This window comes from Doryrhamphus excisus, chromosome 1 (genome assembly GCF_030265055.1).
Source record: "Doryrhamphus excisus isolate RoL2022-K1 chromosome 1, RoL_Dexc_1.0, whole genome shotgun sequence".
Classification (NCBI taxonomy): Eukaryota; Metazoa; Chordata; class Actinopteri; order Syngnathiformes; family Syngnathidae; genus Doryrhamphus; species Doryrhamphus excisus.
In genome coordinates this window covers 30025515-30051230 of record NC_080466.1, presented here as the reverse complement: position 1 = coordinate 30051230, position 25716 = coordinate 30025515, and the positions used below count along the sequence as shown (strand labels likewise).

Genomic DNA, 25716 nt, shown 5'->3' with positions numbered 1-25716 from the left:
TCTTCCACATGCGAATAAATCGAAATAAAAATGTAATCTACATCAACATATGTGATTACACACTGACCTCTAGTGGCCAATATGGTTATGACTTGCTTTAAGACTAACAAGAACAGATGGATGGGTGAAGAGAAATTGAATTAAATTAAATATAATTAATAATTAAAATATATAAAAATTATATTTGGTTGGATTTTGGTTTTAAATAAAAAATGCATGTTTTAAATGCATAAAATATTAAATATTTAGCAGTATTAGCAATATTTAGCAGATTTTGTAAAAGTACAATCTCAATATATGCTTATTCTAGAAGTAACATTGCATTTATTCATATTCATAATGATTATTTTGAACCAATGCAGAGAACCTGTTTACAAATGTTCCTTTAATAGTGTGGTAACGTACATATCAAAGCACACAAAGGCCGATTGCATAATGCAACACTCGTTGATCACCATTATTATTATAATCACCATTATCCGGTGACAATACAAAGGAAACGTTACTTTAACCACATTCGGAGCTCAGAATGAGGGTTTTTTTCTTTGAAATCACAAGCGGTAAACAAAGTACAAAGCATTCAGGGGTAAAGAAACATGCAAAGACATGGATAAAATAATCACATTTTTTACCTTAATTATAGACAAACATGTACATATAAAATATTTCAAACATCACCATTTCAGTGCTATTCAGTGTGGTGTCGAGAAATAATTAATTTGTATGAATATTATGTTCTGTTGAAACTAGACCTTTGGCATCATGGTGTAAACAGGATTGTGACTTTTATGAATAATAAAATATAAAAAGAGTGGCTGGGAACTTATGAATATTGCAAATTCTTATTAAATGGATCAATTAGTCCAGCAGTTGCATTCATTCATTTTCTACAGCTTTTCCTCACAAGGGTCGCGCGGGGGGGTGCTGGAGCCTATCCCAGCTGTCTTCGGGCGAGAGGCGGGGTACACCCTGGACTGGTGGCCAGCCAATCACAGGGCACATATAGACAAACAACCATTCACACTCACATTCATACCTATGGACAATTTGGAGTGGTTAATTAACCTAGCATGTTTTTGGAATGTGAACATGCAAACTCCACACAGAGATGGCCGAGGGTGGAATCGAACTCGGGTCTCCTAGCTGTGAGGTCTGCGCGCGCGATCACTCAATCGCCGTGCCGCCCAGCAGTTGCATTATTGCTGTTAAAAAGTACCCCATCAAATTAAAATAAGCCCAATTGTGTCAGTGTTTTTCTTGATTAAAAAAAAAGCCTTAAGATTGCAAATAACACCCTTAAAAAACGTAAACACACACATGCAGTGAGATTAAGACAAACGAAAACTTGAAATGATAATAAAAAGGAAAACTCGAATATGTGAGGAAAAAGCTACAAATGAGAGGGTAACAAGAACTAGCGTTTAAAATAGTCAGAGCACCCTTCTAAAAAGGCGTTGTCTAAAAATAAACAATCCACTACAGTTGTGGTCTTCGTCTGAGCCCCTACCCGTACTTTAGCACATTTTCAAGTCGCGGTCATCTCAAAAACGCGCTTTAAAAGACGTCCGCTGAGCGTCCCTCACGTCCTGTGGGGCAGCCAGTGTCCGAGGCCTTCGAAGAACCTCCGTACGTTGGTCACAAAGAAGTCTACGTTGAGCGTGAAGTCAGTGCAAATGTTGGAGTACCTGTCCACCAGGGAGCAGTAGAGGGCGGTGCCGCCGATGCTGATCACCACGGTGACCAGACAGAGAAGAAGCAGGATCAGGCAGGAGTCGCCGCTGACCTCGTCTACGTTGGAGAGACACGCGGCGGAGATGTAAGAAGCTTTGCTAGAAAAGTTCGCTACACACTTGAGTCTGTTATTTTTGGTTGCACCGTGAGCAAAGTTAATGTATTTGCAAATACACGTTTATAAAATACCACTACCATATAATAAATCTGATCAGTTTACTACTTATAAGGGTATCATTACAAAAATCCCCAAAATTTGCAAGGTTGGGAAACTACACTGCAACTTAAAGGTAGAATCGTCCTGGTTGCTCAGTACAATAATATTATTATTACTATTAATAATGTAAAGTCAACAAAAAAAAAGTTCAGCAGCAGACATGCAGTCTGTGGTTCAGTACGCATCTCTCTGTCCAGGCTGCTCAGTACAACATGGCAAACTTGACCATTATTAAGACCATTAGCATGTTAGCATCCAAGTTAATGGCTAAATGAACTAAAATACAAACACAAGGCACAAGAAGCATTCTAATTATGAATGTAATTGTATGTAATATATACACTGACCACTAGGTGTCAGTAATAGTTCAGTGAGACATGCACCAGTCCTGACGGGCAGAATAGGCACAATAATAATAATAATAATAATAATAATAATCATAATAAAAGTACCAGTACCCTCTGACATCAGAAATATTGACTCTAGGTCTGCCATGATTAGTCGACTAATCGTGATTAATCATCGTTAATCATGGCATTAAAATAGTCAACAACTACTTCAATAGTCGACTTGCACTGTAGTGCAGAACAAGTCGGAGATGATTCATCTACAAAATACTCAGTGATTAGTCGACGATCAAAATAATCATTTGTGGCAGCCGCAGTCGATTAATCACAGATTATTTTTGTGGATTAGCTGACTAACACTCAAAAACTCAACTGTTCAAGATTGCATACTCACATACTGCATGTACACTGTCCTTGGCTTTTTCGAAAAGCGCTTCTAAATTAATCATCCACGACAAGCCAAAACTCAACTCTGAACCTCTACCGTCACTTCCTGTCCTCAAGACATCTGTCCGCCCGCCACCAAGGCCCCCTAGGGGAATCACATTTACTGTGACACACACATGCAGGACTTTTACAGTATAATACGGTATTACGTCGACTGTAATACCGGTGTAAAGCCATTTGAAATCACTATTAGAGTACATTGATGAGATAGGAAGCGCGCTGTCAAGAAAAAACAAGAGCTATCTTATTTACTGTATGCCTAATATGTCTTATTTTGTGATTAAAGGTGTAAAGGTGACTACATGGGTGGTGCCAATAACTATACAAATATTATATTTATTTAATACTTCCTTTACTACCTGTGATCACCATGTTATTCTATGACTTAAAACACTGACTGCGCCCCAACTAATACTAGTTGTGAAGTTGTCGGTCAAACCTTGTTCAATTCCATCCTCCGGCTCACTGAAGCGAACTTTGCGTTTGGAGTTCAGCTTGGCGCCGATGTCGCTGGGGGGTGGCAGGCCATCCAGGGATGCTCTCCTCCTCTTCAGGATGGAAACCAGACCATCCGGGGACAGACTCTAAAATTGATTTGACACAGCTGTGAAACAGTGGAAACGACAAAAACAAGAAAAAAACAACCGCTAAATGTATATTTTTGATACAAGACTATTGTATTGGATCACAGTGTGCTCTTTTAATGCAAGCGATAGTCAAGCTAGCTTCACAGAACAAATGCTACATAGATTGTTTACCTTACCCACAGTCCACACCACATAACAACACAACAAAACACATAAAATAACACTTCGACTGCTAAAAAAAATATTTACTAGGTGCCCGCAAGGCATGCTGGGTGTGATGTTGTATAAATTGATGGTGTATAAATTTTTCAAAACCCTGATAAGTGAATCCCTGAAGTTACAATTTCATCCAGCAGGGGTCAGTAGTGGACTAAGGCTATACGGCACTAATAACTCATATGTCATCTGTGCATCATGAGGGTGATACGCTGGCTAGCAAAACTGTCATTTATTTATATGTCAGCATCATCTGCTGCCGTTGTTTATGGCATGGAATTATTCAGAGTTCATTCTCCATGCACGCATTGTCCAGCAAGAGGACACAGAGAGGCCTTTTCACACATCAACAGCGCCAACACTGCAAGCTATTATGAAGTGTCAATGAGATGCTGCCTGCAGCTCATGGCTTCATCCAGCAGAACCTTCATGTTTGCCAGATGATGACGAATGAGCACTTGGGTGTTTTTTTTTTTTTTTTTTGCTGATACGTATCTTAGTTTGAAAGTGACCATGTACATGTATCGGTTATCAAGTTCGCCATCTGATGGTTACATCATGGTGAAAAATGGTTACATTATTTTGTTGTTTTTTTATACAGTATCTCAACAGCTATTAAAAAAGGAGGGTGTTGTGTCTTTTTATCTATGTAATTTTAAAAAATGTACTTATTTTTTTGTAAAAAAATTCTTTTTTTAATTAAAAAAATTATTTATTTTTAATGTATCATTTTTTAGTTTTATAGTTTTTTTTATTATTTAGTTGTTTTTTATACAGTATCTCAACAGCTATTAAAAAGGAGTGTGTTGTGTCTTTTTATTTATGTAATTAAAAAATGTACACTTTTTTGTAAAAAAAATATTTTTAATAAAAAAATGTATGTATGTGTAATGTGTCATGTATTTGTTAATTCTGTGTATATGTATTTTTTAATTAAAGTTGTATTTTGAATATATATTTAATACACATTTTAACTGTTCTATTTTTGTTTTTTGCTGTCTTAATAGTAGTTAAATGGAACTGTGAAATGTGTTTTATATATGTTTACACATACATTAGTGCCACAAGGGGCGACAGGGGCAAATGATCTAAAAATGATCCAAAACAAAAACCTCAGGGTACGGAAAAATGCTGCGGATATAGATATAGAGTATGTGGTTTAAGTTTATATGATAAAGACTGACTGCAAAATCCTTGTGAATTATAATTCAGCATGGCCGCCCATGTCCCACCCAGATAAAATCTCCACTGGATTACATAACAACTCGATGGAGCGAAGCATTCAGTATGGAAGTGGATATTTAGAACATATGATTTCCTCCCTGCTTTGCCGGGTCTCTAGCCATGAGTTGGGGATGATGTCACTGAGGGAGCGTAGAACATTGGGAGTGTCGCAGCAAACACTTAATAGCTACGGGCTGGGAAAATATCATTCCATGCTTGTGGAACTCACTCGCGCAGAGGAAGGAAGGATGGATAGAAGAAGGCAGGAAGCAAGGATGAAAAGGTGTTTCCTACCCCGTCTGCATGGGAAAGCTTGGCTAGGTCCTTGTCTGATGCCTGGGGTACTCCTGTAGGCCACTCCACATTCACCTCCTCGTCTTCGTCCTCTGCTTCCTTTGCCTGCTCATAGGTGTCCTCCTCATTTAGGTCTTTGCCCTTGGACTTCATTCTTCGCTCTTCATCGTCTCCATGTGTTATTTCAGACTTGCATTCTGTAACAGCAACCCCACAACAGCTATTGGATTCAATGAGAGCGACATGCTGACTTTGGTAAATACACTGTACTGACCCCAGAGTTCACGCTCATGTTGAGTTAACATTAGCATTAATGGTAACATTATTGTTAGCATTAATTTTGTGTGCAAACATAATAGATGGAGGTCTCAGATCACATATGTTTGTGTTTTGATTATTAATGGACCAGTATCAAGGTTAGCATCAATGCTAATATTGTTTTGTGAAAACATAATCTATATCAATGGACCAGATAGGACACTTTTCATGTTGAGTTACTGTTAGCATTAATGCTAACATTATTGTTAGCATTGTTAGGTCTCAGATCACATTTGTTTGTGTTTTAATTATTAACGGACCAGTATCAAGGTTAGCATTGATGCTAATAACAGTGTTTTGTGCAAACATAATCTGTATCAGTGGACCAGATAGGACACTTTTCATGTTGAGTTAGTGTTAGCATTAATGCTAACATTACTGTTAGCATTAATTTTGTGTGCAAACATAATAGATGGAGGTCTCAGATCACATATGTTTGTGTTTTAATTATTAATGGACCAGTATCAAGGTTAGCATCAATGCTAATATTGTTTTGTGCAAACATAATCTATATCAATGGACCAGATAGGACACTTTTCATGTTGAGTTACTGTTAGCATTAATGCTAACATTATTGTTAGCATTGTTAGGTCTCAGATCACATTTTTTGTGTTTTAATTATTAACGGACCAGTATCAAGGTTAGCATTGATGCTAATAACATTGTTTTGTGCAAACATAATCTGTATCAGTGGAGCAGATAGGACACTTTTCATGTTGAGTTAGTGCTAGCATTAATGCTAACATTACTGTTAGCATTCATTTTGTGTGCAGACATAATAGATGGAGGTCTCAGATCACATATGTTTGTGTTTTTATTATTAATGGACCAGTATCAAGGTTAGCATTGATGCTAATATTGTTTTGTGCAAACATAATCTATATCAATGGACCAGATAGGACACTTTTCATGTCGAGTTACTGTTAGCATTAATTTTGTGTGCAAACATAATAGATGGAGGTCTCGGATCACATTTGTTTGTGTTTTAATTAACGGACGAGTATCAAGGTTAGCATTGATGCTAATATTGTTTTGTGCAAACATAATCTGTATCAATGGACCAGATAGGACACTTTTCATGTTGAGTTAGCATTAGCATTAATGCTAACATTACTGTTAGCATTAATTAGCATTAATTTTGTTTACAAACATAATAGATGGCGGTCCCAGATGACTTATATTTGTGTTTTTATTATTAATGGACCAGTATCAAGGTTAGCATTGATGCTAATATTGTTTTGTGCAAACATAATCTTTTCATGATGTGTTAGCATTAGCATTAATGCTAACATGACTGTTAGCATTAATTTTGTCTGCAAATATAATAGATGGATATCTCAGATCATATATTTTTGTGTTTTAATTATTAATGGACCATTATCAAGGTTAGCATAGATGCTAATATTATTGTTTTATGCAAACATAATCTGTATCAATGGACGAGGTAGGACACTTTTCATGTTGAGTTAGCATTAATGCTAACATTATTGTTTAGATTAGTCTGCAGACATAACAGATGGGTGGATGAAGGCCCCAGATGACTACTACTGCTGGACCAGCCAGGACACACTCCAAATGTGTTAGTTCTAGCATCAATACCTATATTGTTGTTATGTGAAAACATAGCAGATGGATTGAGGAATGACGTTGATACTAATAAAATACACTATATATAACTTGTTTACCTGTTCCCTGATGGGATGCCTCACTGTGTAGGTCTGTCAGTGTTATATCCAGCGGCTTCTATTGAAAATAAAGACAATGACACATCATGTATACCGAATGTCAATAAGAGAGGAAGGTATAAACATCTCACCTTTGCCTCACTGAGGGATGGTCTGAGTCCAGAGAAAGAAGGGAAATCATGTAAAAAGGAAAGAAAAAAGCTCATTAAGAGAAATATGTCAAGTTTAGCGACATTTTTAAAGTAGGATTTGGCCTCTCTGCTTAAGACAAATAAGATCCACCTGCACCCTTGTTCCGAGTCAGTAAAGGCGGGACACACTATAGTGTCTGGCATGCAGACCCGTGGTATTAGTGGGGCTTTAGTCACATACTTTATTAGTCTTTTCTGCTAGCTATTCATTTTCCTCCACATTCCTCTGAGTGACTCTTTGTGACTTTCTACATATGGGTTTTAACATTATTAGAGCCCTGTAGACATGAAATAACACCCCCTCACTTTTACAATTCTATTATTCTTTTGTTTACATTACATTGGGCAGGGATAACAACCAAGTAAATTATTTACTTGTTCTAAACTTAAGGTGTTTCAAACATTTCTTTACCACTTCAACACAAAAGGAGAGGATAACCTATTATTTTTTATATGAATTGATTATTATTTATTATTTATATTATAAAATATTTACATTATTTATATGAAGTTATTATTATATTAATGTTATTATATATTTTTATATTTTAATAATATATCTATATAATATATTATATATTTAATATATAATATTAAATATATATTTAATATATTAATTTATTAATATTAATATATATATTTTAATAATATATTTGTATTATATATTTATATAATATATTATATATTTAATAAAATATTTTATTTATAAAATAAATAAAATTAAAACAAAATTAAACTATATTAGGAAAGCAGGAAGTGAACAAATGTAACAGTTACTGATTGTAAAAGTACCAGATGGAGGGGTAGGATTTAATAAGCTTTGCTTCTTCCTACTCCTTTTGGACATGTGGAACTGGGAACTGATTATGTGATGCATTCAATTGTAATCTGATGCATGTTCAAATGAAATAAAACCATTACCATAGTTCAGTTCAGTTCTAGTTCAGCACCAATACCGCTTTAGGTATTGTGAACTTAAGACTAAACCCCTCACCCACGGCTGCATGTTTTACTGTTTTACATTTTTAATGTAAATACACAAGTCAGCTACAGAGGGAGCCTATTACGCTATTCAAAGATGAAGGCGCTACTTAGTGTGCATCAAGACACAAAACACAACATTGCACACCCGAGTGAGGACGTGTCATCCCTTCAAGCAGAATAATCACTCTTCTTCTTCGTCTTAAAAAGGCCATTAAGGGCTTAATGTTCTTGCACGTGAATGTTTCCTCCTCGGGTCCTTCACACAATTGTATTACGAGGTGTGGAAAGGCCTGTGATGACTCACTTGAGGTGTGTCCTGCAGAGGTGCCTCAGAGTGCTGATGTGTTTTTGACCGATGTTGTCTGTTTCATCGGGTAAACAGTTGTCGGACGTCTTTTCTTTCCACAGGCTTTCTGCACGGACAGAAAAGTAGCACGATGTAGATAAGTGTATGCTCCTCCCCAGCACACTAGACTTGGTGACATTATTTTGGAGCCTTTGATACAGTGGATCAAAACACTGGACTCAAACATGGGCATTCATACGTCACCATGGGACACCCGGCTTTAAGGCATCAAGTGGGCATTTGCAGTAGTGCTTTAAAATGTGCTCTAACTTTTTGTGCCATTTCTACTAGCACTGAATTCTCCTCAGCTCCACTATCATGTGGCGTCCCACAAGGCTCTATGTTAAATCCCCTGTTTTTTTTTCACTTTACTTCCTTTGGAACATGCCGGAACCTATACCAGCTGAATTTGCAAGGCAGGATACACCCTGGAGTTGGGCACGCTTGTACAACCTCTCCTTATACTGTTGTGTGATGACATGAAAGTATTCAAAGTACCAGCGTTTGTACCCTGTTACTCCTAGAGATACAAATACCTCAGATTGTATACTTTCATTCATTTATTTTCTACCGCTTATCCTCATGAGGGTTACGGGGGTGCTGGAGCCTATCCCAGCAGTCTTCGGGCAAGAGGCCGGGGTACACCCTGGACTGGTCGCCAGCCAATCACAGGGCACATATAGACAAACAACCATTCAGACTCACATTCATACCTATGGACAATTTGGAGTCGCTAATTAACCTAGCATGTTTTTGGAATGTGGGAGGAAACCGGAGTACTCGGAGAACACGCAAACTCCACACAGAGATGGCCGAGGGTGGAATCGAACTCGGGTCTCCTTGCTGTGGGGCCTCGTCCGCCGTGCAGCCGTGTTTCAGATCATCAATTTGGGAGTCGCTAATTAACCTAGCATGTTTTTGGAATGTGGGAAGAAACCGGAGTACCCGGAGAAAACCCACACATGCACGGGGAGAACATGCAAACTCCACACAGAGATGGCCGAGGGTGGAATCGAACTAGGGTCTCCTAGCTGCGAGGCCTGCGTGCTAACCACTCAACCACTGTGCAGCAGATTCTATACTTCAAACAACATTTTGAATTTGTTCTATCAGAGTTTTATAACTATTGTCTTTTACTTAGCTATAGTTTATTATCGGTTTTATTGTCTCTAGTGTCTCCTAGCTGTGAGGCATGCGCGTTAACCACTCTTCCGCCATGCAGCCCAATACCTTATCAATGAATACAATATTTCGAGAGTTAGAGCCTAGAAAACCAATTTATGACCTTCTCAATACACTATTTAATAAACATTATTAGAGCCCTCTAGTCATGAAATAACACCCCTATAGTCACCTTTACGTTCAAATTACTCAATATCGTAGACATAATAAGGGAAAATAAGACTTGTGCTTGTGTGTGTTGCTGTGTTCCTAAGACAGGAAGTCGTGGAGAACGTAGCAATGAGGTTAGCGCTGAAGTGCTTTATTAACAACGATGGTATTGAGAAACCGGAGCGTGTCCTACCCCAGTTCTCCTGCAGGACAGTGAGATTGTAGAGCACACGTTCATGGTAGAGCTTCTCTAGCTGGAGAAGCTGGATGGCCAACTGATCTGGTAACATCAGCGGGTTAAAGAACTTAAAACTTCGTATGCACCTGGTCTACTTGCAAAATACTGCAATAACGAATAATGTCTAAAGTTCACATACATCTTACTTTTTGGTTTTGGATATCCTTCCAACAAGCATCTGAAAATAGTTTACTGGTGCCTGTTGCTCTTCTCAACGAGCAGCGGGTACTGTTTGGACTACTCAGTAGACAGTATTCCTCTCTCCTATGTTGTCCATAACAACTACATGCAAAAAACTCAACTACAGTATTACTGCATGTATATATTTTATAGCTGCATACAGTATTGCAATGTCCTCCTAAAAGGATACAGTCTTCTTGGCGTGAACAGGCTTCGGCAATCTGGAAAAAGAAAACATTTTTAAAGAGAGTTTGGATGGTGTGAAACTGTAACCCACTAAGACAACGAACAAAACTTCGACCTTCATGACTGAGCACAGAAGAACAAAAAGTGAAAATAAGCTGCTCAGCCGTGAGTAATGATTTCGTCTGAAAAGTAACTGCTTTCCATAAAAAGGTCACACGGTGGGGTGGGGGGGCAGTCCACCTGTCCGTCAGACATCAAGTCACATGCTACTACTTTAAAGTGGCTGATTCAAATATCTCGCATACTTTGCCTTTAAGTCGACTGACAAGCACCATCTAAGCAAGATTGATAAAACATGCCCCCCCCCCGTTAAGAAGCTGGCAGGGGGTACACACTGAGACTTATATATATATTAATATTAATTTGAATAATATATATTCAAATTAATGAATCGTGATTAATCACTATTTGCAACTATGAAAAGATGCATTTTAACTGTTGGAGCACTTTTCACTCTTTCATGAAATTACACAAGTAACATTTTTAACCTGAATAATCATGGTTTTCAAATTAATTAATCATGATTAATCACTATTTGCAACTATGAAAAGATGCATTTTAACTGTTGGAGCACTTTTCACTCTTTAATAAAATTACACAAGTAACATTTTTAATCTGAATAATCATGGTTTTCAAATTAATCAATCGTGATTAATCACTATTTGCAACTATGAAAAGATGCATTTTAACTGTTGGAGCACTTTTCACTCTTTCATGAAATTACACAAGTGACATTTTTAACCTGAATAATCATGGTTTTCAAATTAATTAATCATGATTAATCACTATTTGCAACTATGAAAAGATGCATTTTAACTGTTGGAGCACTTTTCACTCTTTAATGAAATTACACAAGTAACATTTTTAATCTGAATAATCATGGTTTTCAAATTAATCAATCATGATTAATCACTATTTGCAACTATGAAAAGATGCATTTTTACTGTTGGAGCACTTTTCACTCTTTAATTAAATAAATATTAAATATTGTGCATGTAGTATTAACTAGGGATGCCACATGAGTAACATTTTTAATCTGAATAATCACGGTTTTCAGATTAATTAATCATGATTAAACACTTTTAACCTCATAAGGACTTCAGTAATAGCAATGAGGTATGACATAAGAAGTACTGGAATGAACCTATGAACATCTGTCATTCAATAATCTTGCTGTCAATGAATCTGTGTTTCGAGGAAAATTACGGTCTAGCAAAAAAAAAAAGCAAAGTGGGAGCCTTTTCGGCGACACACACACACGGAGACAAGCTATATTTATCACACTTGTAATTAACACATCCATGTGAACATGAAGGGAGGGAAAAGACACGTAAACAAAGAGATCGCCTCTGAGTCCAGTAATTGCATACGTGATAACCACTGCTCGTGTTGCCATTAGCCATGCAACCGTTAACCGACATCTGCTGAGGCATCTTTAATGTTATGCAACTTAATCCTGTAAGAGTTTTATAAAGCTTAGTAGATGACAGTTCTGGGATTTGGTGCGTGGCCGGGGACCGCACATCTGAACTCCAATCGATGGGGGTCTTTTTTACATTGCTAACATGCATTTTTAATTGAAAATAAAACTAAATAAAACAAAACTAAACAAAATAAAACTAAACCAAACTAAACTAAAACTAACTAAAGTAAACTAAAGATAACCAAATTATACTAAAACTAACTAAAGTAAACTAAAGAAAACCAAAACAAAACAAAACAAAAAAAACTAAACAAAAAAAACAAAAAAAATAAACTAAACTAAACTAAAGAAAACCAGATTAAACTAAAACTAACTAAAGTAAACTAAAGAAAACCAAACCAAACTAAACTAAACTTAACTAAACTAAAAAAACTAAACTAAAAAACTAAACTAAACTAAATAAAACTAAACTAAACTAAACCGAACTAAACTAAAACTAACTAAAGTAAACTAAAGAAAAACAAATTAAACTAAAACTAACTAAAGTAAACTAAAGAAAACCAAAACAAACCAAAACTAAACTAAACTAAACTAACTAAAGTAAACTAAAGAAAACCAAATTAAACTAAAACTAACTAAAGTAAACTAAAGAAAACCAAATTAAACTAAAACTAACTAAAGTAAACTATAGAAAACCAAAACAAACCAAAACTAAACTAAACTAAACTAAAAAACCTAAACTAAACAAAAAAAACTAAACTAAACAAAACTAAATTAAATGAAATAAAAAAAATTTGAAATGTAGAAGTTGAACTAAATCATGCAGCATGCTAACATCAGAACCACAAATAAATAGACCACTTAGTCTGCCTAGCAATACGATGACATCGTTTTTATGTGTCCCGTCACTACTTCCTGCCATGTCACCGCAATTTTCATGACTCTGTGGACTATTTCCAGTCTGATTGATTAAGTCATTTTGATTATTTATATTGTGGAAGGCAGCCACTGTCATTAATTGCTTGGAGAGAGCAATAACTTTAATGAATATATGAATTAATAAATCATAAGAAGTACAGTTTTCCTTGAAGAACCTGCAAGGAGCGAACGCTTGATCATACTGTCTCGGTGCATGTGCATGGAATTCTGTGTGGGCAGGCTTTGTATCACTGCAGGGACATAACAGTCGCCTCTCGAATTTACTTATTCTAAACTTTCTACCCTTTTATTCGTAGTGGACACATACACTGTGACATGAAGCTTGTTTGGTCTCTCTTAATAAAAGCACACACTCCCCAAGGATTTGGGAGAAAAAAGAAGGGCCATCTTTCCAACACAAACACACCCACCTGGTGCAGCGAGTGTGGCAGTAGTGTGTAGTCAGTGTTTTCTCCGAGGGACTGCAGGGAGGCCAGCAGCTCTGGGCTGAGGCTTGACGCTCCATATCTGGAGACACTTCCTGGAAACATACCAGAAAAACAAACGAGCAACAATGAGACTCACCTGCTGTTTCTCATGTCCTTATTCATTACGTCAAGCCTTGCATGCTCCACACTGAAGAAGCCACATCAAATCCAGGAAAAATAGGCCTGGTGATGATGCGGGGATCATAGTACAGTACAGTACAGTGTTATGCATGATGAACCAGTGTTGGCATAAACATGCCTCTCATGGGAAGTGTCACAAAGACACCATGCACTCATATTAAAGGATGAGTCACAATGATGAACGTTAACTGTTGGAGCACTTTTCACTCTTTCATGAAATTACACAAGTAACATTTTTAACCTGAATAATCATGGTATTCAAATTAATTCATCGTGATTAATCACTATTTGCAACTATGAAAAGATGCATTGTAACTGTTGGAGCGCTTCATGAAATTACACAAGTAACATTTTTAATCTGAATAATCATGGTATTCAAATTAATTAATCGTGATTAATCACTATTTGCAACTATGAAAAGATGCATTTTAACTGTTGGAGCACTTTTCACTCTTTAATGAAATTACACAAGTAACATTTTTAATCTGAATAATCATGGTATTCAAATTAATTCAACGTGATTAATCACTATTTGCAACTATGAAAAGATGCATTTTAACTGTTGGAGCACTTTTCACTCTTTAATGAAATAAATATTAAATATGGTGCATGTAGTATTAACTTGGGATGCCACATGAGTAACATTTTAAATCTGAATAATCACAGTTTTCAAATTAATTAATCATGATTAATCACTATTTGCAACTATGAAAAGATGCATTTTAACTGTTGGAGCACTTTTCACTCTTTAATGAAATTACACAATTAACATTTCTAATCTGAAGAATCACGGTTTTCAGATTAATTAATCATGATTAATCACTATTTGCAACTATGAACAGATGCATTTTAACTGTTGGAGCACTTTTCACTCTTTAATGAAATAAATATTAAATATTGTGCATGTAGCATTAACTAGGGATGCCACATGAGTAACATTTTTAATCTGAATAATCATGGTTTTTAAATTAATTAATCGTGATTAATCACTACTTGCAACTATGTAAAGATGCATTTTAACTGTTGGAGCACTTTTCACTCTTTAATGAAATAAATATTAAATATTAAATATTGTGTATGTAGTATTAACTAGGGATGCCACATGAGTAACATTTTTAATCTGTAATCTGAATGTAAATGTGACTATAGGGGTGTTATTTCATTACTAGAGGGCTCTGATAATGTTTATTTAGAAGGTCATGAATTGGTTTTCTAGGCTCTAACTCTCGAAATATTGTATTCATTGATAAGGTATTGGGCTGCATGGCGGAAGAGCGGTTAACACGCATGCCTCACAGCTAGGAGACCCGAGTTCAATTCCATCCTCAGCGTGGGGTTTGCATGTTCTCCCCAATCGGAACCCCAATCAATGGGGGTCTTTTTTCATATTGCCAACATGCATTTCAAAATGATTTTTTTCTTTTATCGAAATGAATTGAATTTGTGTCGTCATTGACGAATATTTTCTTTTTTTTTTTATTATCTGAAACAGTGAAAAAGTGTGACAAATTAAAAAAAACTTTGTGCTGTATGTCAATCCAACTCATCAAGTCTGGTCTTAAGTCTTAAGTGCTCACTTAAGTCAACATCGACCTACATGGTGGACAAAACTGTTTACCTGTGACACTGCTGATGTCATCATCATCCTCCATCTGTCCAGACCCAGTATCAGGACCTTTAGGCGGGCTGGTGTTCTTGTTCCCCATCACCTCCGTCACCTTGGAGAACTTTTCTTTCATGGAAATGTCGTACCTCCGATGACTTTTTTTCTCATATGTCGCCTCAGTGGAAAAAAAAAACAGAACCAGGTCTCTGCAGGTCAACTTCTAACAAAGCTTGTGATGTAATGCTTCGTGGTCAAGAAGGGTGAGATCTCGGAGCTCGGAGGTAGCGGTAGAGAGTAGCTTCCTTTAATTGTTCCCGACCAGCTGTCGGAAAAAAAAAATTGAAGATGCATTAATTTTAACAACAGGTCGTTGTTTTTGGCAAGTACACAACGTTTTTAAAGAGAAAGAATACATGAAAAGAGAAAGCGAGTATTGCATCTTTGCATAAGGATATGTACCAAATGAGCTGTTTTGCGTTTATGGCTGCTCATTGGAGCGTGGAAGAGTGTTCCCTTCTTTAATGCCTCCTGGAAATAAAATTTACTAAGATAGACCGCACGCTCTATGCTATTCATGAATCATTTTTTTTACTTTGACCTGGATTGTAAGGACATCTGATTCCCATGCACTGTAGCTTTCTCAACTACATAACATAAAGTACCATAAACACAAACATAAACATAAACATAAACATACAGTACCATAAATTCATGAAAAAATGAAATGAAAAGAAATTTCATAAAACATTGTGTCTGAGTAACACATTCATTGGGGCGCTGCAATGACATCAGCCTCCCTCTGGGCTCTGGGGGGTCTATATGATGCCAAATTTACATATTGTATTTTGCTCATGAGCATGTCAAAATGTGACATTAAAAAAAACATCAAAAGCTGTTTACAAATACAAATACTTTTTCTTGTTTTTTTTTAATCTCACAGACAAGCATTACCTCAAATGACTGAAGTATAGAAAGTATCAATATTTTTGATTTAAGAAGAGCACACAGAGCCGGTATCTGAAGTATCGCCATTTCCGTATCGAATCACACATTACTGAAAGTCATTTACAATGCTGATCCCTTCTGCTATGTCTTCTTATTCTCCGGAGTATGAGCGTTTTACATAAATCTAGGGTTAATCCTTTAAAGTAAGGGTTAGCTAAAGAAGATAAATGTCCCTAATATATGTGCGTTTACATGTTTAAACCAATGAATCTAAAAACAAGGGACTATTTACTGTATATTTTGATACATTAAACAAGGGGTGGGGCAAACTTTTTGACTGGCGGGCCGCATTGATGTAACAAAATTGACGGGGGCCAGACTATTTTACACCTAAGAGTCCACCTGGAATTGTTGTATCTGTAAAAAGTGTCATGCAATCTGCTATATGTGCACTTGAGATCATTTATTTGATGTAAAGTGCGTTATAAATTTATAATAATAATAATAAATTTATTTTATTTTATATTATTTGTTATTGTTATTTTATATTATTTGTTATTGTTATTTTATATTATTTGTTATTTTTATTTTATATTATATGTTATTATGATTTTATATTATTTGTTATTATTATTTTATATTATTTGTTATAATTATTTTATATTATTTGTTATTATTATTTTATATTATTTGTTATTTTTATTTTATATTATTTGTTATTATTATTTTATATTATTTGTTATTATTATTTTATATTATTTGTTATTATTATTTTATATTATTTGTTATTATTATTTTATATTATTTGTTATCCCCGCGACCCTTGTGAGGAAAAGCGGTAGAACATGAATGAATGAATTATTTGTTATTATTATTTTATATTATTTGTTATTCATTTTTTAAGATTTTTTTTATTTTTTAAGATTTTTTTATTATTTTATTACTTTTTCAGGAGCATTTTATAAACAACAGCCCATAATCAAATAACGAAATTGATAAAACAGCTAAACCATGAAAATGTTGGCTCAAGCCATGATACCAGAACGGATGGTCCCTATTCAAACATTTGGCAGGCCGGATGTGGCCCCCAGACCGTAGTTTGCCCACCCCTGCATTAAACAAATGACAAACGGCTAACCGGCAAGGAGTCATTTTAACCTCTAAACAAACAAACCAGAAGACCATTTATTTTTGCATTAAAGCTCCCTGTTTTTTTTTTTTGTTTTTTTTTACACAGCCCAGCTAATCACCCGCATCCCATCTGTCAGGGTCTCCCCAGAGGGAAGTAAATCACAAGGGCTCCTACACCATTTTCTACACTAAAAGCTTGTCAACGCCAGCGTCATGGCGTCCTGTCTCTTAGCATTAGCGGAGAACGGATAGGTCGTAGCTGACACGGTGAAGATAAATACATTTATGCCTCATGAAGTCTGCGTGGTCAGAAGACTGGAAAGAACATTTCATAGACATGGAAAGGCTGTGAGTTCTGCAACGTGGAATGTTACAGAAAGCCGGGGAAGCGATGAACGCTCGGAGCAAGGAATGATTCATACGTAGAATAAAAAAACTAGGTAAACAATTTGCCTATGCTATACCCTTCTGATTACATATATAATAAGATATTCATTCATTCATTCGGCGGGGTACACCCTGGACTGGTCGCCAGCCAATCACAGGGCACATATAGACAAACAACCATTCACACTCACATTCATACCTATGGACAATTTGGAGTCGCTAATTAACCTAGCATGTTTTTGGAATGTGGGAGGAAACCGGAGTACCCGGAGAAAACCCACGCATGCACGGGGAGAACATGCAAACTCCACACAGAGATGGCCGAGGGTGGAATCGAACTCTGGTCTCCTAGCTGTGAGGCCCTTGCGCTAATCACTCGTCCGCCATGCAGCGTAAAAACATCTTATTTTCTCTTATTATGTCTACTAATATGAGTATAAAGTTCACTATAGGGGTGTTACTTCATGTCTAGAGGGCTCTAAAATTCATTCATTTATTCATTCATTTTTTACCACTTAGCTTCACAAGGGCCGCAGGGGGTGCTGGAGCCTATCCCAGCTGTCTTCGGGCGAGAGGCGGGGTACACCCTGGACTGGTGGCCGGCCAATCACAGGGCACATATAGACAAACAACCATTCACACTCACATTCATACCTATGGACAATTTGGAGTCGCTAATTAACCTAGCATGTTTTTGGAATGTGGGAGGAAACCGGAGTACCCGGAGAAAACCCACGCATGCACAAGGGAGAACATGCAAACTCCACACAAGAGATGGCCGAGGGTGGAATCAAACTCGGGTCTCCTAGCTGCAAGGCCTTCACGCTAACCACTCGACATGTGGTTTCGTGGTTGAATATTATCTGTCGAGAAATTACATATTTAAGCAAATTGTATGTATTTATGTCTAAATTAAGTATTTTCAAGCACGGAAATGTCAAAATAAACAAAAATACAAATATAAGGAATAAAAAGATGCGTTCAAAGACATTGTGATGATATGTGTAATTCTACTCTGGTCACTAGGTGCCAGTAATGTTACATTGTTGAGACAATAGCCACTGCAAAGTAATGCGCTGAACAGAAAATTCAACATACAACAGAGAACAAATGGATCGCTCTAATACACCAACAGGACGCAGAACACAAATAATATTGTTATTGTTCTTTTACAGTGCTATTATTCTGGTGTGCACATATTACTGTTAATAAATCACAGCTGTTTCGAGGTTGACTACAGCTTAGTAAAAATGAAGCATAAATGAAATATTGGAATATGGGATATTCGGGGTACCAAAGATGCCCAACAGAGATTCAAACCCAAATCCTCCAGATTTCCTGACTGTGTGGCCGGACGAGGGCCTTCAGTCAGGAGGAATGCCCCCTGCAACATCTCCACATAGCCATCTACCGTTTGACGCCCCTGTACAACTTGAGTGGTTGTGACACTAGTAGCATTGACATGAATGAATAAATAAATAAAATTGTATTATATATTTGTCTTTTGTTGTAAACAAAATAATTTCTACATTTTTATTTTTTAATACAATGATAAATTATTTATTTAAATTTATTAAAATATGTATTATTTTATTTGTTATTATTTATTTTTATTATTTATTATTATTATACATTCGTAAATTTTAAATTATAATTCCTTTGTAAATAATTGTATAATATATGGATTATTGCCTGTGTCAACACCCTGACAGTACTATGTATATTATATACACTATGTACAGGTACTATGTGTATTATATACACTATGTACAGTACATGTAATATACTTGGAAAAAATCATATAAACAATTGGACGAATGTGTGTGGGGGGGGCTACATAGTAGTCGTCTACCACCACCATGCTCGTGCCTCCCTCGTGCACAGTAAACATGGCAGCTACTGTAAAGCTACCAAAACGGTTAACGTATTTTCTTGTTGTTTAGTAGCGAACTGTAAGTGTAACAATTTACGTCTTTAAATGCCTCCTTCCTGTGTCTACCGTTCCCGTATCGCGTGACAAACCTTATACATGGTATCTTATGTAACTTCGTAACATATATGACGATACGTACATGATATATATGTCACCTACTCACCGCTGGATCAATTCAAGCGGTGTGCGGAGACATGGCCGCCCGGAAAAGACAGCTCTCGTCGGGTGCGTCTTGTCCTTCCCTTCCCGCCGTCGACCAGCTGCTGGATGCAGGTGAACATCAGCTTCATGTGTGACGTCATACGCTCCTCGTGTTTACCCTTCAATCCGGGGACTTTCCAGCTGCCACTCATTACTGAATACTGGGAGAATCCATCCAAATATTAACCGAATCAATACCATACTTATTTTTTTAATATTTATTTGACACATACAAAGTTGTATGTAATAAAATTTCATTATTTAAAAATATATATATTGTTACGCTGTGTTATATTGTAGAATTTAAATATTTGCCCATTTATCATTTTTTGTCAACTTGTTTTATTCTGATTATAACAATTATCAACAAATTAAATAAAATGTAAATGGTGAAAAAGTACCTGTATTGACACCAAAATGTACAATATCGCCCATCCCTACTCATCTTTTTCCACCCTGAAGTATTGTACTGCAGCTCATAATCCGCAACACGTGTGGCCGAGGCTGCCACCTTGTGGCAGAAAAGGGAACACATGTTATTTTCCTGTTATGTGTCAAGGGTTACGTAAGCGTGAACAAGTCATATGATGACTTCATCTGGTTTAGTGTGCATTGGATTACCAGGAACAAGCATCTTACATGTACATGTATATTTGCTTTTACTTTTGTTCTTACTGTTGTGTAATCAAGAATACATGAGGTAGATTTAGCGCCATATTGAAATGATAATATATTGAGAATATTTCATATTCAGATTTTTGTTGTAGTTGAAGTTTGCATTGGTGTTTGCAATTTGTTGCTTTTAATTTTCTAACATTTTATTAATAATGGCAGAATGTTATGCAAAATGTTATCAAAATTATTATTATTATTATTATTATTATTATTATTATTATTATTATTATTATTATTATTATTATTATTATTATTTTGTTTTTGTTGTATAATTTAATAATCATTTAATACAATAAATATTTAAAACTGTGTTTTTAACTGTGTTAAAACTTTGCTTCTAAATTAATTGCCTCATTTTTAAAGTTTTTATTATTATTATTATTATTATTAAAAGTATTATTATTACTAGTAATAATAATAATTTTTGTTTTTGTTGTATAATTTAATAATCATTTAATACAATAAATATTTAAAACTGTGTGGGACCTTTTGCTTCTAAATTAATTGCCTCATTTTTTAAGTTTTTATTATTATTATCATTATTCCAAATTCTATGGACTTTGTGATTGTACAGTGCATCATATAGTGTGTGCAATTTATTCATGTTGTAGTAATAATCATAATTTTTATGTTTTTGTTGTATAATTTACTAATCATTTAATACAATAAATATTTAAAATTGTGTGGGACCTTTTGCTTCTAAATTCATGCAATTTAATAATTTTTTTACAAGTTTTTATTATTATTATTATTATTCCAAATTCTATGGACTTTAGCTTATAGTTTGGCTGTGATTGTACACTGCATCATATAGTGCATATAGTGTGTGCAATTTATTCATGTTGTGATTAATTATTAAACTGCTACCTCACCAAAAGAATTATTATTATCTTCAAAAAGTCACTAGTTTTCTTCTTAAGGTGCAAAACATATTTTTGGTGTGTTTGGGGGGCAAAAAACACACACCAAAAAGCTTAATGAACAACAAAGTATACATATATATACATCTTTCTACCATTGCAACGTGAATAAATAGTTTTATTGTGTGTTACTTATGTCTTTCCATGATACGACATGCACTGCTGAGTGTGTGAAAGTGAAAGTAAGGCTTAACCACTAAAGGAAGTAGAGCAGAAAGAGAGGAAGGGCAAAGTCAGCAAAGGAAGTGTGTGTGTTGTCCCTACTGTAATTAGTCACAATTTACAATTGGCTTGCTGTTTTTGGCTTGAGTATGAAGTTATTGTTATACGCTGATGAAGTTATTGTGTTTTTAAAAGGTCAAAATTCATGAAATCATCCAATGTGGCCGAATGACAACAAATCTGCAAAGATGAGAGCTGGAAGAGACTCATTGCAAGTTATCACAAACGCTTGATTGCGGTTGTTGCTGCTAAGGGTGGCCCAAGCAGTTATTAGCTTCATACATTTGTAGCATTGCACTACTTTTGACATTAGTTTCAAAAGACTTTATTTCAAGAAATGTTTTTGGCATATTGTTCAGCACCATCATGTGGATACAAAATTCTATATGGCAACATTTCCTCTTCATTGGGTTCCATTAAAAGAAATATTAAAACAAATTAGACAACAAAAGCATAATAATAATAATAATAATGATAATCATAATAATAATATAATGATAATCATGATTATATTATTAGTGTTATGATTATTATTATTATGATTATTATTATTATTATTATTATTATTATTATTATTATTATTATTATTATTATTATGGAAAAAAACACTGGAAATGTATTCATTATCATTTTTAATAATGATAATAATAATGATGATTATTATTATAATCATCATCATCATAATCATCATTCATTATCATTATTAATAATCATATTAATAATGATAATGATTATCATTATTATTAATAATCATTATTAATAATGATAATGATGATCATAATCATCATCATCATTATTAATATGATTATTAATAATGATAATGAATGATGATGATGATGATGATGATAATAATCATCATCATCATCATTATTATTATCATTATTAATGATGATAATGAATAAATTTCCAGTGTTTTTTCCATAATAATAATCATAACAATAATAATATAATCATGATTATTATTATTATTATTATTATTATTATTATATTATTATTATTATTATTATTATTATTATTATTATTATTATTATTATTATTATTATTATTATTATTATTATTATCATTATCATTATCATTATTATTGTGATTATCATCATTATTATAATTATTATAATATTATATTATTATAATAATAATGATAATAATATTATGGAATAATAATAATAATAATAATAATAATAATAATAATAATAATAATAATAATAATAATAATAATAATAATAATAATAATAATAATAATGATAATGATAATCATGATTATATTATTATTGTTATGATTATTATTATGGAAAAAACACTGGAAATGTATTCATTATCATTATTATTGTGATTATCATTATTATTATTATATATAATATTATATATAATAGGCGGCACGGCGGTCTGGTGGTTAGTGCGCAGACCTCACAGCTAGGAGACCAGGGCCCCGTTTCAAGAAGCAGGTTCAACCAACTCTGGAGTCTAACCCTGAACTCTGAGTTGATCTACTCTGAGACAGGAAACTCTGACTTATGGGTTTCAGAACAGGTGATTTCAATTGGTTCAATCAACACAGAGTTTGTTCACTCTGAGTTAAGCGCGTGCACCACGACTTTAAAAAGCCCTGATCAATGGAGCCCCGTTCCCTCGATTCACCATGGCAACGAGTGAGAAGAAAAGATCGTCATATTTCAGTCCTCTGGAACTGGATATATTAATGCGGTCATACGGCGAATTTGAAAGCGTTTTTAAAAAGAAAAGCAACATTGAAAGCGTTTTTAAAAAGAAAAGCAACACGGCTGCAGCAGCGAAAGAACGCGAGTCGGCGTGGGAGAAGATTACTGCTCGAGTCAATGCGTAAGTTTAAATTTATTATATACATTCATGTAATCACAATAATATTAGGCTACAGATGCAAACAAGTAGAATAGTGTTACAGCTACAATTTATGTCACTTAGATGTAATCCCACCGGCGAAAAAAGAACGTGGAAGCAGCTGAAGATGAAATATAAAAATATTGTTCAAACAGGTAAGCCCTCAGCATAACAGTCAGGGTGCCTCTTTTTAATCATGTTTACCACTAAATATCATTCAGCGGCTGTTTCAGTGTGCATTATCTCCAACATAATATTGTTTTCACACACATAAATGTCCTCGCCTGTATACAGTTAAATCAGACATATGAAAAGCAACATCTAACTTCTACTCAGCCAACAGAAAGCGGGCATCTGCCCGCAAAACTGGCGGAGGACCACCCCCACCACGTCTGACCGAGGCAGAGGAGCTGGCCATGAGTCAGACTGTCGGGAGGCCAGTCGCAGAGGGGATCCCTGGAGGAACCTCATCCTCGGACATGATTACACAGGAGCCACCAGCCTTGATAAGATGCAATAGGCCTAGGTCTCAAACTTCTTTTGGGCCTATAGTTCAATGTTAATTTCCCTTTCATGTGTTTTTCTTTTGTCTCAACAGATTCTGAAGGCGTACTTGGTCTAGTGGATCCATGTGCCACTTTAACTGTAAGTAGCCAATAGTCCAGAGATTATGCCATATTTAAAGTATAGCATAGTGAAACACAACACTCTAAACAGGATGATGAAGATGATGGGACCACAATGTCTGCTGCCTTCTCTGTGGTGTCTGAGAGGGAGCCTGAGAGGCCTACAGATGTAAAATCTTGATGTTACTGATTTCCTCTCCATTCACATGTGTTTACATGCTTTTGTGGATTATAGTGACTTTTAGCCTACACTGAAGTATTAACGGATTCTTATCCATTTTAGCAGAGCATGGCTGGGCAGCAGGAAGAGGGTCCCTCAACCTCCACAGCACAGATTGACACAGTGAGATACATATTCAGTAAATTCCAGAGGTTAATTCAGTGGAATTCATGTGCAACTGTATAATGTCATCCTTATGTGTTCTCAGCTACCACTAAAAGAAATCTACAAAGTGCATTTATTAAAAACAGTACAAAAAACAGAAAAAGAAATGGTGCTGCTGGACCGCCAGATAACTAAAACGGATCTGGAAATTGAATTATTAAAACACAAGTTAGAGGTGGGTGCATGGTCATAGGTGAATTGTGTTGATGATTGTAACAATTAAAAAGTAAGAAACCATTTTTTTTTCTTATTTGTAGGAAATAAAGAAGACCAAATAAATTTTTTTTTGTCTTTCTGTTTATTTTACTGCTGTTGGTGATGGTGATTATGAAAAACGACCAAACTGGCTTTAAACACGCGCGACAATGAATGAATCACACCGGAGACAGAAAGAAACTCGAGGTTCATTGAAGAAAACCTGGTCCCGACCAGGTTATGTTCACAGAGTCTGTTGCCATAGTAACTGACACCGAGGTTAAGTTACCTCTCTCTGTGAAACAGGCTGGAGTTACTCCTCTGTCTCTGGTTTGACTTACCTCCCTTTTTGAAACGGAAAACTCAGAGTTTCCCTCATTTCAGGGTTAACATACTCCGAGTTTTCACTAAACCTGCTTCGTGAAACGGGGCCCAGGGTTCGGTCCCCACCCTCGGCCATCTCTGTGTGGAGTTTGCATGTTCTCCCCATGCATGCGTGGGTTTTCTCCGGGTACTCCGGTTTCCTCCCACATTCCAAAAACATGCTAGGTTAATTGGCCACTCCAGATTGTCCATAGGTATGAATGCGAGTGTGAATGGTTGTTTGTCTATATGTGCCCTGTGATTGGCTGGCGACCAGTCCAGGGTGTACCCCGCCTCTCGCCCGAAGACAGCTGGGATAGGCTCCAGCACCCCCCGCGACCCTCGTGAGGAAAAAGCGGTAGAAAATGAATGAATGAATGAATTATATATAATAATAATGATAATAATATTATGGAATAATAATAATAATAATAATAGTATAATCATTATTATTATTATATAGTATTATATATAATGATAATAATATTATATAATAATATATATTTTATATATTATAATTATTAATATAAAAAATAAAAATATATAAAAATAACAATTAAAAAATAACAACAATAATAATAATATTATTATTATTATAAAAAATCATTTAAAAAACAACAATAAAAAAAATAAATACAATTCGATTTTCAAATTATTTATAAAATGTTAGAAATTTTAAAGCAAAACAAATAAATGAATAAATAAATAAATAAGAAGGGG

The 25716-nt window shown here is 35.1% G+C and overlaps 1 protein-coding gene across 3 annotated transcripts; it reads right to left on the bottom strand.

The window, feature by feature from the left end:
- Window positions 1-372: 372 nt before the first annotated feature.
- cnstb (consortin, connexin sorting protein b) lies at window positions 373-19876 on the bottom strand. 3 transcript variants are annotated; one of them, XM_058088787.1, is made up of 11 exons: window positions 19719-19876; window positions 15172-15481; window positions 13356-13465; window positions 10528-10558; window positions 10113-10199; window positions 8546-8654; window positions 7198-7219; window positions 7067-7124; window positions 5064-5260; window positions 3182-3326; window positions 373-1788 (listed from the first exon to the last, which is right to left on the bottom strand). In XM_058088787.1, the coding sequence occupies exons 2-11, from the start codon at window positions 15290-15292 to the stop codon at window positions 1580-1582; spliced, it is 1089 nt and encodes a 362-aa protein (XP_057944770.1). In that variant the 5' UTR covers window positions 15293-15481; window positions 19719-19876; the 3' UTR covers window positions 373-1579. The 3 variants fall into 3 exon arrangements, with proteins under 3 accessions (XP_057944770.1, XP_057944762.1, XP_057944781.1); XM_058088779.1 differs by having other exon boundaries at window positions 19695-19856; XM_058088798.1 differs by having other exon boundaries at window positions 7067-7121; window positions 19695-19856.
- Between the last annotated feature and the right edge of the window lie 5840 nt (window positions 19877-25716).

What these genes read in the sequence shown, in the direction of transcription:
- cnstb (XM_058088787.1), bottom strand. Translation starts at nt 15,292, where the DNA reads ATGAAAGAAAAGTTCTCCAAGGTGACGGAGGTGATGGGGAACAAGAAC. An exon ending in TGACATCAGCAGTGTCACAG is followed by an intron (nt 13,466 to 15,171) that starts GTAAACAGTTTT and finishes GTATGTTTCCAG; the next exon opens with GAAGTGTCTCCAGATATGGA. An exon ending in CTCTGCAGGACACACCTCAA is followed by an intron (nt 7,220 to 8,545) that starts GTGAGTCATCAC and finishes CTCTGGACTCAG; the next exon opens with ACCATCCCTCAGTGAGGCAA.